We start from the raw sequence: 20,254 nt of genomic DNA, 5'->3' as shown, positions 1-20,254 counted from the left end.
TTCTGATGGAAGCCGGACTCTAAGTCTAGAGTTGAAAATACTTTTGCGTTTCCTAAATTCTGTATCGTCATAGCCACATCAGGTATGGGATATCTATCTGTAACAGTTTGTGTGTTTAGTTTCTGAAAGTCTACGACCATTCAGCATTCATCATTTTCTAAAAGTTTGTTAATTTCATTGTTAATGAAATCGCTTTCCGACATAGGGTACGGATATTGCTTGGTCCAAATAGGATTTTCGGATTTCGTTCTAATGGTAGCTAGTACCGTGGTAGTATATGGTAGCACTTCATTTGTGTCTTCATTTCCTTGCAATATATCTTCGATTTCTGTTCTATATTTTTCACTATTAACCTTTATGTCAATTTTTTTACGCACGTCAACAGCAACACACCCGGGTATGTACAAGTTAACAATAGTTAACTGAATCAGTCTGGCGCAATCCAACTTCTTGCACGGGCATTGCAGTCAGCTGAAATTAGTGCAGCGGCGTTAACGGCAGCAGCGACACTACTCATACTAGGTTAAGAATAAGCGTATACTAAGATTCTATTTTCTATGTTTATTTTACAGTTTAATGTTTCACTTTCATTACTCTTCAAGCAAGTAAGCGCGGAATTAGTAAGCGCAGTAATTAGTTATATGAGATTATGTCCTTGTTCCCCTTTTTCTAACTGTGCTGATCTATACAGCAAATGCAAATGCTTTTGTGCATATATGCTACTGCTAATCACGTTTAGAGTCAATCTTCGATCAGCCAGCAAGAAAAAGGGACTTCTAGCAGAATAAACCTTTAGTGTGTAACTCCGTCGTCGCGTTATTTCTTAGTCGACAACACCGTCGCTACCATGTTAAGGTGAATTTTGACAACATTACGATCACTGGAAGTTTTAGCAAATATGATTTGAGATGTTCTAGCACCTAGACGAGCTACATCGACGACAAACTACATTAATATATTACTTACATACGTTTTGTATGGCAAATGGAATGCCGTTATAACCCGGCAGGTACACATTCAACTAATCGATTTTTTTACTAATATACTCACACATTTGCGTTATATCGATAATATACGTATGCATGTGTTAAAAATGGTCATAGTTAAAAAAAACCCTAGCTTATATTTCTACACAGGCAACCTTGATATAGTTTAACAAATATACATACATACAAGTGTACATATTTTCTGGATTATTAAGGGTCGCTGATGATGTGGTTAGTACTTATTGTTTTCTGTTTATAAGGATTTCTTTAGGTTGCAAACATAAAAACTCAGGCATAAAATCGCTAGTACCTGCGTTAATCACTTGCGCTAAAAAAGTATAAAATAGGGTTTACCAGTATTACGGATTCTATCATGCACGTATGATTCGAAGTGAAAGGACGTTTCTGTTTATTTTGTGGAAATAAAAAAATAAAATCAAAGTGAAATGGCAGATGGTGAATGGCTTACTCCACGACAACTAAGCGCACTTTCGTACGAAGAACAGCAAGCATATATTCGTCAAACGCTTGAAGAGAGCCAAGAAGAAATAAGTGACCACGATTCAGTAGTTGGTGACGAGGCTTTAGATCAGTGGTCGGCAACTTATACAATCAAACAATTTATTTTGTGAGAGTGTATGCGTGTTGAGAGCTACTCAACTGACCAAGAGTTCTGTTCTACTGGTCCAGTACTTTTTTAGAACGGGTGAAATTAGGACCAATACTGGTTTCCTAACAATAATTTTTATAGTGTACATTAGCTTAACACATACAATCAATTGTTTTTACTGCGAAGAAATATTTATGAAAACATTATAAAGCAGTAAACTTTATGTAAATTACATTTTTTACAAAACAAAAATCGATAGTACTATGCACTTCGAATTAAACACACAATTATTAATTATATTAAAAACATTTTAAATTGCGAATGAAGTTGGAAAATTAATCGTCGTTTTTTTATGAACTGACTTGCAAAAATAATAAAAAATTAATAATCTAAATAGAAATATAATAACATACATAAAAGCATTGTCTTTTGTGTTCATACATGCCTGCGTACAATACACCATACGTCCTGCTCGCTGTGAAGTCAGCAGCAACTGACCTGGCATCGTGTCTATGGTGTAAAAATGATTGCAAGTGCGTGTGTTTCACACTTACACTCAGTGTGCGCTCAGAGAGCGCTCCCCGGGCAATGGGCTGCCAATCACTGCTTTAGATGAATGTGTAGGTGATATTGGTGCTGATGACTCAGACTTAGAAGAGCCCACGTTACCAGAATATGACACAGAGGACGACAGTGATTCTGATGAAGAACTTGAAGATGCACCAATTGAAACTGGGGAATATTTTACTGCCAGAGATGGTAATGTTTGATCTTCGATACAACCACAACCTGTAAGATTCTGTACGCACAACATCCTAAGAAGTGCACAATCTGGACCAGTACGGGCAACGCAAGGTTTGACCATTTCAGAAACGTTCAAATTGATAATGTCAGACGAAATATGCGACATAATTATTCGTGAATCAAATCGAAAGGCAAGGCAATTCTTTGATGATGACAATGCAAAACATCCAACAAGAGAACCGAGATCATGGAGTCGCATAACAGAAAGTGAATTTGATGCATATTTGGGCGTACTTTTGCTAAGTGGCGTTACACATTCTGGTTACGTGCATACGAAAGATTTGTGGAATACTAAATCACATTCATTATATCGTGCTGCAATGAGTGTACGACGATTTTGGGAAATTAGCCGCTTCATTCATTTTGATAATGGAAAGACACGCCAGCAACGCAAACAAACTGGCAAAGCAGCAGCAATATCGGACGTTTTTTTGATGCTTAACAGCTGTCTTCGTAGATATTACTTGGCAGGAGCCAACATCACCGTAGATGAAAAATTGTATGCTTATCGTGGTGGAACTGGCTTCACGCAATACATACCATCAAAACCTGCCAAATATGGGATAAAAGTGTGGTGGGTGTGCGACTCCATTTCGTCCTATCCATTACAGGTACTATCAATATTATTGAAAGTATAAATAACTAAATTGAATTTAATTTTTCAATGCAGGCACAAATCTATACAGGAATGGCACCGTCTGGTGAACGTGAAAGAAACGTTGGTGAAAGAATAGTCAAATAGTTATGTATCAACCTTTTTGATGGAAGTGGAAGAAATATTGTATGTGACAACTTTTTCACTAGCTACAACTTTGATGATAGACAATAATTTATCTATATTGGGTACTTGCAACAAAAGGCGTACATTCGTGCCAGCAGCATTTGCCAACCCCAAGGGACGTGAGGCTGAATCGTCAATGTTTGGGTTCTATAATCACGTTACGATGTGCTCGTACGTGCCCAAGAAAAACAAGGCAGTTGTATTATTGTCCACTTCTCATTATACAACAGAAACGTCTGGTCCTAAGAAGAAGCCATTGCTTATATTGGACTACAACAAAACCTAAGGTGGAGTTGATAGCATGGACATGTGCTTGTCCGAATATAGTACCAAGCGGCGCCCAAATAGATGGCCTTTGTCTTTCTTTTATAATATTGTGGACGTTGCTGCGTTTGCTGCATACATAATATACGTTGACAACAACACTCACCTGAAGTCATATACAAGCCGCATTAGGATGTTTCTCCATCAGCTAAGTGAGCAACTATGCAAGCCAGAAATAGAGAGAAGGGCGAATAACAGCAGAATATCCAGAGTTTTTTCAACGCGCAGTGCCATCGAAGCCATGATAGGTAGGCCCATCCGAGTTGTGGATGCTGGAGCACATGAAGCGGAGGAGCGTGATAGTACGGGACGCTTAAAAGTAAAGGGGAATTGCTACATCTGCTCCAAACGACGCCCTACTCGTAAAGCATGCACATTATGCAACAAACCAGTGTGCGCAGAGCATTCCAAAGACTTGCCGCAATGCGATAGATGTAATTGAATTTCAATAATTTTAAATTTTTTCGTAGTTTTTTTTAATATTTTTTTTATAAGTGTTTTATAATTTATAATAATTTTTATGTCATAAGTATTTTTTTCACTCAAAATAAACTATACTTTTCAAATATTATCATATTTGCATGCGTTTATTATCATATTTGTATGTTTTAACAATGTAATTATTTTTTTGATTTGGTTATTTAGTAACCATGAAGAGTTTTCACTTTTACAGGTTTAATTTGAATAGACTTACCTAAGTTACATTTTGTACATATATAATTGTTTGTTGCTCCAGTGTCAATCAGGATGTTAATAAGTTTGCCTGTATCCCTGCAGTGGCGTTGCAAACACGGCAAATCGTTCGTGCGACTTAAAAAAGCGCTGCCTGTTTCGTAATCATCGTTCTCGTATTCTGCTGTACGTTGGAATTATGAGATGAAGGATTTCGTTCTCTTTTTTGAGGGTTTCCGCGAAATTGATTATTTGGAGGTAGTCCTTGTAATTGCGGGTATAGCTGTTTTGTTATGGTTTGGAATGATTCCTATTGGGATTTGCGGATCTCGTGTATTGGTTGGTGATGTTGCCTGGGTGCAGTCTGATTGTATTGCACCTGTACGTTAGGTCTGTACCATTGTGGTTCCTCGTAATGTCTTCTGCTTGAGTTTTGGTACTGTGATGCATTGTATTGTCTCTGCTGATTGTATTGCAGTACGCCGAATTTCAATTTCTCGTTGTCATGGTATATCGGACTTACGATAGCGTAGGCGGTTTCTAAGTCCTTTGGATTGTGGCTGTAGAGGGTGCCGCTAGTATATTTGCTGTTCAGACCGAGAATGAATGTCCTTACAGCTTCCCGGTTCGCATATTCTATCATAGCTGATGGATTTCCTGATCCATGATTATCCATATCAACTTTAGTGAGTGCAAGATTTAGTGACATGCTGACTTCGGAATAGAACTCTGCCAGAGCCCATTTTCCTTGCTTTATTCTTTTCATTCCTTCGAGCAAAACATACAGAGGTCTCTGGTCCGCATAAGTATAATCGAGACGATTTATGATTGAATAGAAGTTGAACTTGGTGTTGTGGTTGATTAAAATATCGGCTGCCTATCCTTGAATTTTGGAATGGACAATCGAGAGTTCCGTGTAGTACATGGGTGTAGTTGCGTAATTTTTGATGTTCCTTATGTGCGTCCAGGCACGTTTTCTCCATGACCTATAATGGTTCATATCGCCTGTGAAGACCGGCAAGGTTTTGAAGATTTCTAAGTTAATTTGTGATTCATCTGTGATGTTTGGTGTACAGTCCTGGTATTGGTTTGTGAGGTTTCGAACGAATTCAATCTTTGTTGAGTTTCAGTGAGCGTTGTGGTCAGAGCAGTGATTTGTGCTCTAAAGCTTGCGATTTCTTGTGTTGTTATCTTGACGTCGGTGTTCAATAAGGGACGACACAAATTGAACGGCTTTTGTCTCTTTTTATGAGATTCCAGCGTATTGTGATGTCCGTTGGTATAACGTTGCTTGACTGTTTTATCTATATATCAAGACTTATCCGTTATTCTTTTCCAGGTTTTGCAGGAATATTATTTTTATCTTTGTTCAATTTTAAGCACCTTTTTCAAAGATCTAGTGCGGGAAGTCCAACTTCCCGTGGAATTTATTCTATCCTTTTCCTCAATGGATAGAGCTGGCTTAAAGACCGGTTTGAGCCCCCAGTTAACAAACTGTTTTTTGTCGTGAGTAAAAGAAATTATCTTTATTTGGGCAGTACACTTATTTTCGTGTTGCCTTTTTTATTCATAATTCCTTACTGACTACATTTTATAATCTTAGTGCTATTTATACTAATGGAATGCGACTGCTGTTGTCTGCATGCAACTTCTTTGTTGTAATTCGATATCCGTTATCTTGCTAGAAGAAATATAGTTTTGTTATGCTTATCAGTTTTTCGTTATGGAATTCTGTCTGTTGTGTTTATAATGCAGGAATTTTTATTGTTTGTTTAGGTGTGAAATTTACTTAGGCTGTCTTCAGCGTCGATAACTCGCGCGCAATGGCTTTAACGGATAATAAGTTTTGGCGCGATTTCATCCAAATGTTTAGAAGTGAAAAAATATTATGGAAACTGGAAAATGACAATTACAAAAATAAATTAAACAGATTACAAAGCTGGGAAATTTTTAACAAAGTATAAAGAATTCGATTCGAGTGCTACGATAGAAGTTGTGAAAAAACGAATTAATGTCATGAGGAATAGCTACAAGCGCGAGCTCCCCAAAATCAAACAATCGACGAGGTCTGGTGCTGGTTGTGAAGATATTTATGAGCCGAATACCATAATTATGGTATGTTTACCAATTAGATTTTCTACGTGATCAAGAAATGCAAGCGAGTGGGTTAAATACTTTTGAGGAAAATAATGTTGAAAACGTGGTGATTAATGTTTATGATTTAGAATATTTTAGAATATTTATTATCATAAAATATTTTATTGGATATTACAAAATTTTATTTTGCCATGAAACTGATCCAACTATGTTGAAATACTCTTTGTATTTATTATTATACTTTTCTGAGGTAACATTTTCTATATCGATACTGCCATTCATATATTGCTGTACAATTTTCCGTGTTAAGAAATTATGTGGAGAAAAACAGGCCAAAACTATTTTCGATGCTTTTTGTGGACTAAAATTTATCCTATTTGCAAGAATGTGAATTCGGCTAGCTCTCGATAATTTGTAATTGAAAATAATTTCCTCTGCGTTGCCGCTTGGGAATATACAATTCATTGTTATCAAATTACAGTTTGCACCAACTTCAACCGCTATGAACTCATATTTCGCATTAACGATTGCCATCATAACAATAGAGATTTATTATAATTGTAATAATATGAGCCCGTTCCAGGGGATTTCATAATTTCGACATACTTGCCGTCTATTGATCCAGCAGTTGGGGAAGTTCCACATTGTATAGCAGCAAAAGATTTCCACAAATTTTCGTTTTTTTTGTGTCTGGAAGAAAAGTATATATTTTTAGATTGTGAAAGCACACGAAAACGAAAGAGAACAGATAAAAATTCAGAATTTCTGGAAAAGGACCTACAACATCTAGACCAAGTCAAGAATTCAAGAATAGAACGTGATGATGCTGACGTATTTTTTGAATCATGAGCCATTTTATTCAGAAAATTATCCGCGGAGCAGCAAATATTTGCAAAACGAGGTATTGAGGAGATTCAGCTACATGGGCAGTTAGGTAACCTTAACATGAAATCTGTTCAAATAAATCCCGTTCAAAGAAATCCAAGAATCTTCAATCTTCTTTGTTTCCAATTCCTTAAGAAGTGGTACGTGTGAATATTTTGGCCGTTCTTTATAAAAATTTTCACACCAAAATCGTTCTTTTTGCTTTTTTACCTTTCTTTTCTTTTCGTTCTCAGTGCACACAGAAATTATAAGCAATTTCGTCGTCCGATGCCATTACGTCCGCTAACTTCAAGGATTACAACGAAATGATGGCTGAACAACATGTCGCACAAGTTTATAGTGTTGCGATCCGGTATGCATACAAGTCTACAAGTGTATTTGCCGCTTTAGTTAAGAACGGAGAATGGGATCATATTGTGACGAACATGTATGCTAGAATAAACTAGAATCAACAACGAAATCGATAACTTGCCAGATTTATCCAGATATCGATATTCGTAGTTGCCAGAATGTTCGAGTGACGATAACTTGCTAACAATCGGGTATATAAGGCCTGCCGGACTGGCAGCAAGACACAGTTCTAATCAGAGAGTTGCCGAGTAAAGTGCAAGAAATTAGAAGTAAGAAGTTGTAAACTTGTAGAACAAGTAATAAAGTGTTAAGATTGTTAAATTAGAAATAAAGATAAGTGTATAACCATTAAACAGTGACTTTTATTTGACAATTCAGTGATCGAACTCAAGGTAGAGTTTCAGCGTAAACGATTTATTTTGGAAATCCGTTACAATTGGTGTCGGAAGTGGGATTGACAAATAAAATTCCATAGGAGATAATCTTCAACGATTTAAAGATACCACAACTCAAAAGGAGTTGGAACGACGAGGCTTAGCAACGAATGGGTTGAAAGCCGAATTGCAAGCCCGATTACGAGAGGCAATGGATGAAGAAAACATCAACGTGGACGAATTTGTTTTCGAGTCATTGTTAGTGGAATCGACAACCAAAATAGAGGAAAAGAAAGATTCTCCAGGTTCATCAGGGGGATCGGACATAACAATGTTTTTTCTGCATTATCACAGATGTCGTCGCAGATGACGTCACAGTTCTAAACGCAGAAATTAGAATTAATGGAGATGAAAGCACAGCAGTCACAGTTGTCAACACAAGTGTCCTTACAAACAACAGAGCTGTCATCACAGATATCAGCTCAGGTGTCAGCACAGTTAAAAGGACAGTTTGCTGCGGAAATTCTACAAACTATACCCAATTGCGAGTCAAGCAGTTACGAAGTGTTGATGGCTGCGGTAGAAAGACGGTGTGGGAGTGAGCACAGGAGCCAAATTTTCCAAATAGAACTGCAAAATCGGAAACAGAAATCTAGTGAGTCTTTGCAGGAATTTGCTACGGAATTTGAAAGGCTAGCTCATTTGGCCCATGCGGATAAGTCAGCAGAGTACATAGAGGATATAAAATCCAGAGTTTTCGTTATTTACGGTATACGAGACGATAATACGCGCTATGCTGCACTAGCATGTCCAAAATCGACATTTGCAGAAACGGTGTCCTTTGCTCTAACGCACGAAACTGCATCCTTACTTAGCAACAGGACATTTCAAGCTCATCGCGTAGAAGTAGAAGAGCCTGCCTGGACGAAGAAATTTTTTGAAGAAATGCATAAAATGTTGGAGAAATCTGGAGAAACACGTAAAAATAATTATGGTGTGGTTAAATGCTTCAACTGCACGTAATTGCAATATGGAATCGAATCGACCCAATTACCTATCCTGACTGAAACGCAAATCTGAAGAAGAGCAACCAGCTCTGAAAAGCACCCAATCGTTATACTAAAGCGAGCCAGTCGGAAGGGGCGCGTGCTGGCTCCCTAAAGTGAATGCCCTGTAATATCTGTCTCTCAAATAAATAGAAATACGAACTACGTTACCGTTGGTGGATGCGTGGATGGTAAAAAGCGCATTCTGACTGTGGATACGGGAGCAACACATTCCATAATTCGATCGGATCTAGTTAACAAGGAAGTAAAACCATTAGCTGGTGCAAAGTTACGTACTGCAACTGGAGATGATGCTCAAGTTCTCGGGGAAGTAATGTGCGAAATTGTTATAGGAAAGATAGCCGTGTTACATAAATTTATAGTGGCAGACATCGTTGATGAAGTCATAATTGGAGTAGACTTTCTAGCTAATAAAGGGATCAAACTAGACTTGAAAAAGAGAATTATGACTTATACCAATATGGAAGTGCCTCTTATGTTTGGTTATGATGATAATAAATGCAACATTAGACGAGTGTTATATATATTTGGCGTAGGAACCGCTTTAAGCGATTATAGCCGAATCCACCAGAGCGCGCCACTCATTCCTCCTTTTTGCTTTTTGGCGCCAACTGGAAACACCAAGTGAAGCCAGGTCACTTTGAACTTGGTCTTTCCACCGGAGTGGAGGTCGTCTTCTTCCGCGGCTTCCTCCAGCGGGTACTGCATCGAATACTTTCAGAGCTGGAGTGTTTTCTTCCATCCGTACAACATGACCTAGCCAGCGTAGCCGCTGTCTTTTTATTCGCTGAACTATGTCAATGTCGTCATATAAATCGTACAGCTCATCGTTCCATCGTCTGCGGTATTCGCCGTTGCCAATGTTTAGAGGACCATAAATCTTGCGCAAAACCTTTCTCTCGAAAACCCCAAGAGTCGTCTCATCGGATGTTGTCATCGTCCACGCTTCAGCGCCATACATCAGGACGGGAATAATGAGCGACTTATAGAGTTTGATTTTGGTTCGTCGAGAGAGGACTTTACTTTTCAATTGCCTACTCAGTCCAAAGTAGCACCTGTTCGCAAGAGTGATTCTGCGTTGGATTTCAAGGCTGACATTGTTGGTGTTGTTAATGCTGGTTCCCAGATAAACGAAATTATCTACAACTTCAAAGTTATGACTGTCAACAGTGACGTGGGAGCCAAGACGCGAGTGCGCTGACTGTTTGTTTGATGACTGGAGATATTTCGTCTTGTCCTCTTTCACCACCAGACGCATACGCTTCGCTTCTTTATCTAGTCTGGAAAACGCAGAACAAACGACGCGGTTGTTGCTTCCGATGATATCAATAGCATCTTTTAATACGGTCCTTAATTTTGACGCTATTATTAGCCGCCTAGACTTCACGTACTCGGACAAGCGACCATTACATCTTTTTGAGCAGGAGCTCGCCACACTTAGACAGGGTCCATTGTCAATCAGTCAGTTTAATCAGGAGGTTGAGAAAAAACTCACACTCCTCACAAATAAAACCACAATGACTTTTGACACCGACCAAGCGCGGTACATGAAAGACAAACACAGGGCCGATGCCCTGCGCGTATTCGTCTCAGGACTAAGGAGAAACCTTACGGATGTTCTTTTTGCGACTCAACCCAGGAATTTGCTTTCGGCTCTTGCAATGGCACAAGAAATCGAGTCGAATCACGATAGGCACGCATTTGCGGCCCAGTATGCAAGGTCATTAGAGGAGAAAAGCAAGAGACAATCTCAAAACCGACCTTATCAAAAGCAAACCGACATTCAGTATAGGACAGGAAAAAACCCCTATTTTACTAGGGAACAAGTAAATCGTTCCTTAAAACGCGACCAGGTTGAGAAGATGGATGTGGACCCGTCCTCTTCTTCTTCTTCTTAACTGGCGTAGAAACCGCTTACGCGGTTATAGCCGAGTCCACAACAGTGCGCCACGCATCTCTCCTTTTGGCGGTTTGGCGCCAATTGGTAATACCAAATGAAGACAGGTCCTTCCACCGGAGTGGAGGTCTCCCTCTTCCTCGGCTTCCACCAGCGGGTACTGCATCGAAAACTTTCAGAGCTGGGGCACTTTCATCCATTCGCACAACATGACCCAGCCAGCGTAGCCGCTGTCGTTTTATTCGCTGGACTATGTCTATGTCGTCGAACAACACATACAGCTCATCATTCCATCTTCTGCGGTATTCGCCGTTGCCAATGTTTAAGGGACCGTAAATCTTCCGCAAAACCTTTCTCTCGAAAACTCCTAGTGCCGTCTCATCGGATGTTGACACCGTCCACGCTTCTGCACCATAAAGTAGGACGGGAATGATGAGGGACTTGTAGAGTTTAGTTTTTGTTCGTCGAGAGAGGACTTTACTTTTCAATTGCCTACTCAGTCCATAGTAGCACCTGTTGGCAAGAGTGATTCTGCGTTGGATTTCAAGGCTGACATTATTATCGGTGTTAATGTTGGTTCCTAGGTATACGAAATTATCTACAACTTCAAAGTTATGACTGTCAACAGTGACGTGGGAGCCAAGACGCGAATGCGCTGACTGTTTGTTTGATGACAGGAGATATTTCGTCTTGTCCTCGTTCACCACCAGACCCATTCGCTTCGCTTCCTTATCCAGGCGGTAAAAAGCAGAACTAACGGCGCGGGTGTTGTTTCCAATGATATCGATATCATCGGCGTACGCCAGTAGCTGTACACTCTTGTAGAAGATTGTACCTTCTCTATTTAGCTCTGCAGCTCTTATAATTTTCTCCAGCATCAAGTTAAAGAAGTCGCACGATAGCGAGTCACCTTGTCTGAAACCTCGTTTGGTATCGAACGGCTCGGAGAGGTCGTTCCCGATCCTGACGGAGCTTTTGGTGTTGCTCAACGTCAACTTACACAACCGTATTAGTTTTGCGGGGATACCAAATTCAGACATCGCGGCATAAAGGCAGCTCCTTTTCGTGCTGTCGAAAGCAGCTTTAAAGTCGACAAATAGATGGTGTGTGTCGATCCTTTTTTCACGGGTTTTCTCCAAGATTTGGCGCATGGTGAATATCTGGTCAGTTGTTGATTTTCCAGGTCTAAAGCCACACTGATAAGGTCCAATCAGTTTGTTGACGGTGGGCTTTAGTCTTTCACACAGTACGCTCGATAGAACCTTATAAGCGATGTTAAGGGGGCTTATCCCACGATAGTTGGCGCAGATTGTGGGGTCTCCCTTTTTGTGGATTGGGCAGAGTACACTGAGATTCCAATCGTCGGGCATGCTTTCTTCCGACCATATTTCGCAAAGAAGCTGATGCATGCACCTTATCAGCTCTTCGCCGCCGTATTTGAAAAGCTCGGCCGGCAATCCATCGGCCCCCGACGCCTTGTTGTTCTTCAAGCGGGTAATTGCTATTCTAATTTCTTCACGGTCGGGCAATGGAACATCTGTTCCATCGTCGTCGATTGGGGAATCGGGTTCGCCATCTCCTGGTGTTGTACTTTCACTGCCATTCAGCAGGCTGGAGAAGTGTTCCCTCCACAAACACAGTATACTCTGGTCATCAACCACTAGATCACCGCTGGGGGTCCTACAGGAGTGTGCTCCGGTCTTGAAACCTTCAGTTAGTCGCCGGATCTTTTCGTAAAATTTTCGAGCATTACCCCTGTCGGCCAGCTTGTCAAGCTCTTCATACTCACGCATTTCTGCCTCTTTCTTTCTTTTTCTGCAAATGCGTCTCGCTTCCATCTTCAGCTCTCGGTATCTTTCCCATCCCGCTCGTAGGCAGTCTGTTTTCTCTCCACTGCGAGACGACAATCCTCATCATACCAGCTGTTTTTTTGGCTTTTCCGAAAGCCAATGGTTTCGGTTGCAGCTGTACGTAAGGAGTTTGATATGCCGTCCCACAGCTCCCTTATACCGAGATGCTGATGAGTGCTCTCAGAGAGCAGGAGTGCAAGTCGAGTAGAAAATCGTTCGGCTGTCGGTTGTGATTGCAGCTACTCGATGTCGAACCTTCCTTGTGTTTGTTGACGTGTGCGCTTTTCTACACAGAGGCGGGTGCGTATCTTAGCTGCTACGAGATAGTGGTTCGAGTCGATGTTGGGACCACGAAGCGTACGCACATCAAAAACACTGGAGACATGTCGTCCATCTATCACAACATGATCGATCTGGTTGCGAGTGATTCGATCCGGGGACAGCCAAGTAGCTTGATGGATTTTCTTATGTTGGAATCTAGTACTACAGATGACCATATTTCGGGCCCCGGCGAAGTCGATCAGCCTCAGACCGTTTGGTGATGTTTCGTCATGGAGGCTGAATTTTCCGACTGTTGTGCCAAAGACACCTTCTTTACCCACCCTAGCGTTGAAATCGCCAAGCACGATTTTGACATCGTGGCGGGGGCAGCGCTCATAGGTACGTTCTAGGCGCTCATAGAAGGTATCTTTGATCACTTCGTCTTTCTCTTCCGTCGGGGCGTGGGCGCAAATAAGCGATATGTTGAAGAACCTCGCTTTGATGCGGATTGTGGCTAGACGTTCATCCACCGGAGTGAATGCCAGGACTCGACGACGGAGTCTCTCTCCCACCACGAATCCCACACCGAATTTGCGCTCCTTTATATGGCCGCTGTAGTAGATGTCACAAGGACCCACCTTCTTCCGTCCTTGTCCCGTCCATCGCACTTCTTGGATGGCGGTGATGTCAGCCTTGAGTCGTATGAGGACATCAACCAGCTGGGCAGAGGCACCTTCCCAATTAAGGGTCCGGACATTCCAGGTGCATGCCCTTATATCATTATCCTTAAAACGTTTGCCGTGGTCGTCATCAAAAGGGGGGTTTCTCACTTCCAGACGGATGTCTGTTGGCTACCCAGAGGATACTTGGTCTAAGACCGGAAGTTGTCAGCTGCTTGAGCCACATGTAAAAGAATCGTTCCTGGCCACTCCCAAGTGAATGGCAGTCAGAAACTTTCCTCACTTACATGAACTTCTACATATGACTCCATCCTCCCCGTCCTCTAGGTTCCGTCAAAATACAAATTTTCAACGACAACCAAATCAAAATCAAGTTTCGCACAACTTAAGTTCGCCTATAACATACCCCTTTGGAAATAATCAGCAACAAAATGTGTTTAAGAGGCCTGCAAATTCTCAAAGAATGTCTAATTTCAGACGCCGGAGGGTAAACCACTTAACACAAGAAAATATCGAGGCGTCTCAGTACGAAAATCAATATGATCAAGCCGCCTATGGTGCAGCGGCAGAAATAGAAGCCGAAAACGAAGCTGAATATGAAACAGATGCTCTTAATTTTTTAGCGGAGAGTCCCTGCTCCCGTTCATCCAGCGAATAATAGCAGGGAAATCAATGAAATTTTTAATCGACACTGGTGCGTCAAAAAGTTACATAAAACCAAACGTAGGTCTTCTAGTCTCTGTCCCGGTACAAAATTCGTTTGTAGTCAAATCAATTCACGGCATTAATAAAATCGAAAATAAAACTTTCATTAATATGTTTGGCATCAATACCCCTTTTTTCCACTTACCCGGACTCACGACTTTTGACGGCATAATTGGACTCGACCTACTAACACAGACGGGTGCAACTATTGATCTTATGTCAGAATTGATTCACTTTAACGGTGGATCTGAAACTTTGAAGTTCCAAAAATGTGTTCATGTTAATTTCACCAAAATTGAGGACATCGATGTTCCACCAAATGTACGCTTGGACTTTCTACAAATGATGACAAAGCATTTGAAGGCGTTTGCCAACCCGAATAAATTACTTCCATTCAACACCAATGTTGTCGGCACCATCCGCACAGAGGACAATGAGCCAGTTTATTCAAAGATGTACCCATTCCCCATGGGAGCCGCTGATTTTGTAAATCAAAAAATCAAGGATTTGCTAAAAAATGGTATTATTCGGCCGTCTAGGTCTCCTTACAACAACCACATATGGGTTGTTGGCAAAAAGGGCACTGATCTCTCAGGTGCGCCTAATAAACGGTTGGTAGTTGATTTTAGGAAGTTAAATTCTAAAACTATCGCGGACAAATACCCAATGCCGAGTATTAGTATGATATTATCAAACCTTGGAAAGGCCAAGTATTTCACTACCCTTGACTTGAAGTCTGGTAATCATCAAATTATGTTAGCAGAAAACGACAGAGAGAAAACATCTTTTTCAGTAAACGGAGGAAAGTACGAATTCTGCCGTTTGCCCTTTGGGTTGAAAAATGCCTCTAGCATTTTTCAGCGCGCCATAGATGATGTTCTACGTGACATGATTGGAAAAACTTGCTATGTCTACGTCGATGACGTCATAGTGTTCTCCGAAACTGAAAAAGAACACATACACCACGTCGGCCAAGTGTTGAAGAGCCTTCATGACGCTAATATGAGGGTATCCAAGGAAAAATCTCAATTTTTTAAGAAAAGTGTGGAGTTTTTGGGATTTGTCGTCACAAAAGAGGGTACGAAAACTAGCACAAATAAAGTTAGAGCCATTAGAGATTTCAAGCAACCAAGCAACTTGTTTGAATTAAGATCATTCCTGGGTCTTGCAAGCTACTACAGATGCTTCATCAAAGATTTCGCTGCAATAGCAAGACCTTTAACAAACCTGTTAAAAGGCGATAGCGGAAGGATCAGCAAATTCCGTTCAAAAAATATTCCAGTGTTGTTTGACGAGATTCAGAGATCTGCGTTTGACAAACTCAGGATGTTCTAGCATCTGAAGACGTTATTCTTCATTACCCAGATTATTCAAAACCATTCGATTTAACTACTGATGCTTCATCCACTGGTATAGGCGCGGTATTATCTCAAGGAAACAGACCCATTACAATGATCTCGAGGACGTTAAAGGATAGGGAGGTAAACTATGCGACGAATGAAAGGGAGCTGTTGGCCATCGTTTGGGCCCTAGACAGCCTACGTCACTATCTTTACGGCAAGAGTGATATAAGAATTTACACAGATCACCAGCCCCTTGTCTTTGCGGTCTCAGATCGAAACCCTAACTCCAAGATAAAACGCTGGAAAGCGCGAATTGAAGAAAGTGGAGCTAAAGTATTTTACAAACCTGGAAAAGAAAATTATGTAGCAGACGCCTTATCGCGTCAAAATATTAACACCTTACAGGAATCAATACTATCCGATGTGGCGACGTCTCACAGTGAATTATCTCTAACTCATGTGATTGAAGCTACGGACAAGCCCCTGAATTGCTTCAAAAACCAAATAATTGTCGAAGAGTCACCCACACCCGGAAAACGGACTTTCATTTTGTTTGGTGCTAAGACTCGACATCAAATAACATTTAACGACTGGGATATGCTTCTAACATTAGTAAAAGCAGTTGTAAAGCCAGACGCAGTAAATGCCATACACTGCGAATTACCCGTTTTGGCACGTATTCAGGATGACTTGGTCACGACTTTCCCTGCCACGAAATTCTGGCACTGTAAAAATATGGTAACAGACGTTGTGAATAAGGACGAGCAAAAAGAGATTCCATCAATGGAACATAATAGGGCACATAGAGCCGCCCAAGAAAATATAAAGCAGATTCTGCTTGATTATTACTTCCCGAAAATGGGCAAGATTGCGGCGGAAGTTGTTATGAACTGCAGAGTATGCAGAAAGGCGAAATACGATAGGCACCCAAAGAAGCAGGAAATGGGTGTTACACCTATTCCCTCGCGTGTAGGAGAACTGATCCACATAGATATTTTTTCAACCGCCAGAAAACATTTCCTTACAGCAATAGACAAATTTTCTAAGTTTGCTCTAGTTCAACCAGTGGCATCTCGCACCATCGGGGACGTAAAGGCGAGCATCCTTCATGTAATAAATATCTTCCCTAGTGTTAAAACCGTATATTGCGATAACGAGCCGTCATTTAATTCAGACACAATTCGTTCGCTGCTTAAAAACCAATATGACATTGATATGGCGAATGCACCACCACTACACAGTACGTCAAACGGACAAGTGGAATGATTCCACAGCACTCTGGTGGAGATCGCCAGATGTGTCAAACTACAAAGAAATATACAAGATGTAGTTGAACTCTTTCTTCAGGCCGCTGTAGAATATAATAGAACGTTCCATTCTGTGACGGGCATGAAGCCAATTGAAATTGTTCATGCAGGTTTACACATATTTCCGGATATTGCTGCTAGGCTAAAAAAAGCCCAACAGGAGCAACTAGAGCAGAACAACGCCCATCGCCAGAATAGGATCTTCGAAGTGGGGGAAAATGTTTTAGTAAAGTTCAACAAAAGGTTGGGCGACAAGGTCACCCCATTGTATACCGAAGAAAAGGTCGAAGCGGATCTAGGTACTACCGTTTTAATTAAAGGGAGGGTGGTACATAAAGACAACCTCAGGTGAAATCTCCGATTGCAAAAGTTTTCATATACATGTTTTCTTTTACGTTAAATGTCAGACATTCGTACATCTACGCATTTTTAACTTGAGCTTAACGGAATACGGACAATACATACAAGAAACCATAGACTTGATCAATAAAAGTAATAGTTAGCTTTGATGACTTACTGCAAACAATACCAACGGAGCAGAAACTGATACAATCAAACAATAGACAAATCTACATTAACTCTAAAAAAAAACAGATCAACGCTCTTACAAATACGTTAATCAAATTATTAATGCAAAGAAAAGAGAAGATAATTGATTCTTCTCATCTATATGAAACACTTTTGGCTAGAAGTAAAAAACTCAAAATTTTATGATTGCAATCACCCTGGCAAAATTTAATATAATAAACCCTGCCATTATCGTCGCAGGTGATTTAGAAACGGTTATGAAGGAGGGTTTCACAGGAGTTACAATAACTCAATTACTTTGTATGGCTAGGGTTACGGTTTTAGCAAATAAGAATATAATAAAGATTGTATCGGTTTTCCTAGACTTAAGTTATTATGTAAAAAGATTACTAATTTTTCCGTATCGCCTGCTGGCCGTATACTGCACTTGTTGGATTACACCGTAGCGGACTGTGAAGCTAACATCACCGCTGTTACTGCCTGCATCGATACCCCAATGGTAACGTTCTGTAGAGAAGCGAAAATGGAACTTACGCGCAAGGTCTGCACTCTTACACCGTAGTCCATTGTACTACCAGGCCGAGTGATTTAGTTGCCATCCATGTCATCGACGACGGTATCGTGGTGGTGAATGACGCACTAGTAAAGATGTACCGCCTTTATCAATGGTACAAAATAAGTCAACTCCAATGACTACCCGAAGAGGCTTTCGCGAGGTTCAATATAACATACCACATTCCCTCCTAAGCCTACCATTTCTTCACAAGCTAAGTGAAAGAAACGTACGACGCATCACTGAATTACGTGTGCGAGCGATCACTACACTATTCGCAACTACAGTAACATGTGCCATCATCTCCGTAATCGCCATTGGGTCAGTAATCTTACTAAAACTCAGGCAACGAAGGGAAACTGCAAAAGTTGTGTGGCGAGCATTGGAATGGTTGGGAATGGCCGAGGACGCCCATGTTTTGAAAGAGGGAGTAGTTAACAATAGTTAACTGAATCAGTCTGGCGCAATCCAACTTCTTGCACGGGCATTGCAGTCAGCTGAAATTAGTGCAGCGGCGTTAACGGCAGCAGCGACACTACTCATACTAGGTTAAGAATAAGCGTATACTAAGATTCTATTTTCTATGTTTATTTTACAGTTTAATGTTTCACTTTCATTACTCTTCAAGCAAGTAAGCGCGGAATTAGTAAGCGCAGTAATTAGTTATATGAGATTATGTCCTTGTTCCCCTTTTTCTAACTGTGCTGATCTATACAGCAAATGCAAATGCTTTTGTGCATATATGCTACTGCTAATCACGTTTAGAGTCAATCTTCGATCAGCCAGCAAGAAAAAGGGACTTCTAGCAGAATAAACCTTTAGTGTGTAACTCCGTCGTCGCGTTATTTCTTAGTCGACAACACCGTCGCTACCATGTTAAGGTGAATTTTGACAACATTACGATCACTGGAAGTTTTAGCAAAGATGATTTGAGATGATCTAGCACCTAGACGAGCTACATCGACGACAAACTACATTAATATATTACTTACATACGTTTTGTATGGCAAATGGAATGCCGTTATAACCCGGCAGGTACACATTCAACTAATCGATTTTTTTACTAATATACTCACACATTTGCGTTATATCGATAATATACGTATGCATGTGTTAAAAATGGTCATAGTTAAAAAAAACCCTAGCTTATATTTCTACACAGGCAACCTTGATATAGTTTAACAAATATACATACATACAAGTGTACATATTTTCTGGATTATTAAGGGTCGCTGATGATGTGGTTAGTACTTATTGTTTTCTGTTTATAAGGATTTCTTTAGGTTGCAAACATAAAAACTCAGGCATAAAATCGCTAGTACCTGCGTTAATCACTTGCGCTAAAAAAGTATAAAATAGGGTTTACCAGTATTACGGATTCTATCATGCACGTATGATTCGAAGTGAAAGGACGTTTCTGTTTATTTTGTGGAAATAAAAAAATAAAATCAAAGTGAAATGGCAGATGGTGAATGGCTTACTCCACGACAACTAAGCGCACTTTCGTACGAAGAACAGCAAGCATATATTCGTCAAACGCTTGAAGAGAGCCAAGAAGAAATAAGTGACCACGATTCAGTAGTTGGTGACGAGGCTTTAGATCAGTGGTCGGCAACTTATACAATCAAACAATTTATTTTGTGAGAGTGTATGCGTGTTGAGAGCTACTCAACTGACCAAGAGTTCTGTTCTACTGGTCCAGTACTTTTTTAGAACGGGTGAAATTAGGACCAATACTGGTTTCCTAACAATAATTTTTATAGTGTACATTAGCTTAACACATACAATCAATTGTTTTTACTGCGAAGAAATATTTATGAAAACATTATAAAGCAGTAAACTTTATGTAAATTACATTTTTTACAAAACAAAAATCGATAGTACTATGCACTTCGAATTAAACACACAATTATTAATTATATTAAAAACATTTTAAATTGCGAATGAAGTTGGAAAATTAATCGTCGTTTTTTTATGAACTGACTTGCAAAAATAATAAAAAATTAATAATCTAAATAGAAATATAATAACATACCTAAAAGCATTGTCTTTTGTGTTCATACATGCCTGCGTACAATACACCATACGTCCTGCTCGCTGTGAAGTCAGCAGCAACTGACCTGGCATCGTGTCTATGGTGTAAAAATGATTGCAAGTGCGTGTGTTTCACACTTACACT

General features: G+C 40.3%; 2 protein-coding genes across 5 annotated transcripts; one reads left to right on the top strand and one right to left on the bottom strand.

The window, feature by feature from the left end:
• Window positions 1–1,026: 1,026 nt before the first annotated feature.
• Window positions 1,027–3,969, top strand: LOC105220380 (piggyBac transposable element-derived protein 4-like). The gene is made up of 2 exons (XM_029045779.2): window positions 1,027–3,011; window positions 3,071–3,969. The coding sequence occupies exons 1-2, from the start codon at window positions 2,484–2,486 to the stop codon at window positions 3,140–3,142; spliced, it is 600 nt and encodes a 199-aa protein (XP_028901612.2). The 5' UTR covers window positions 1,027–2,483; the 3' UTR covers window positions 3,143–3,969.
• A 125-nt stretch (window positions 3,970–4,094) lies between these two features.
• LOC128920236 (uncharacterized) lies at window positions 4,095–8,139 on the bottom strand. Of its 4 annotated transcripts, none has more exons than XR_008470347.1 (3): window positions 7,056–8,132; window positions 6,881–6,964; window positions 4,095–6,072 (listed from the first exon to the last, which is right to left on the bottom strand). XR_008470347.1 is itself a non-coding variant. In XM_054227124.1 (2 exons), exon 2 carries the CDS (start codon window positions 4,941–4,943, stop codon window positions 4,488–4,490), a length of 456 nt encoding a protein of 151 aa, XP_054083099.1. In that variant the 5' UTR covers window positions 4,944–6,072; window positions 6,881–8,139; the 3' UTR covers window positions 4,095–4,487. The 4 variants fall into 4 exon arrangements, 2 of the variants coding, with proteins under 2 accessions (XP_054083099.1, XP_054083101.1); XR_008470346.1 differs by having other exon boundaries at window positions 7,370–8,117; XM_054227124.1 differs by having other exon boundaries at window positions 6,881–8,139.
• Between the last annotated feature and the right edge of the window lie 12,115 nt (window positions 8,140–20,254).

Source organism: Zeugodacus cucurbitae, chromosome 3 (assembly GCF_028554725.1).
Source record: "Zeugodacus cucurbitae isolate PBARC_wt_2022May chromosome 3, idZeuCucr1.2, whole genome shotgun sequence".
NCBI lineage: Eukaryota > Metazoa > Arthropoda > Insecta > Diptera > Tephritidae > Zeugodacus > Zeugodacus cucurbitae.
The sequence above is the reverse complement of the archived record's forward strand: the minus strand, read 5'-3'. Positions and strand labels throughout refer to the sequence as shown.

Bases quoted from the DNA above. Each gene is read 5' to 3' on its own strand.
- LOC128920236 (XM_054227124.1), bottom strand. From the start codon at position 4,943: ATGAAAAGAATAAAGCAAGGAAAATGGGCTCTGGCAGAGTTCTATTCC.
- LOC105220380 (XM_029045779.2), top strand. From the start codon at position 2,484: ATGTCAGACGAAATATGCGACATAATTATTCGTGAATCAAATCGAAAG. The intron at 3,012-3,070 runs GTACTATCAATA...TTTTCAATGCAG, and splicing joins TTTCGTCCTATCCATTACAG to GCACAAATCTATACAGGAAT.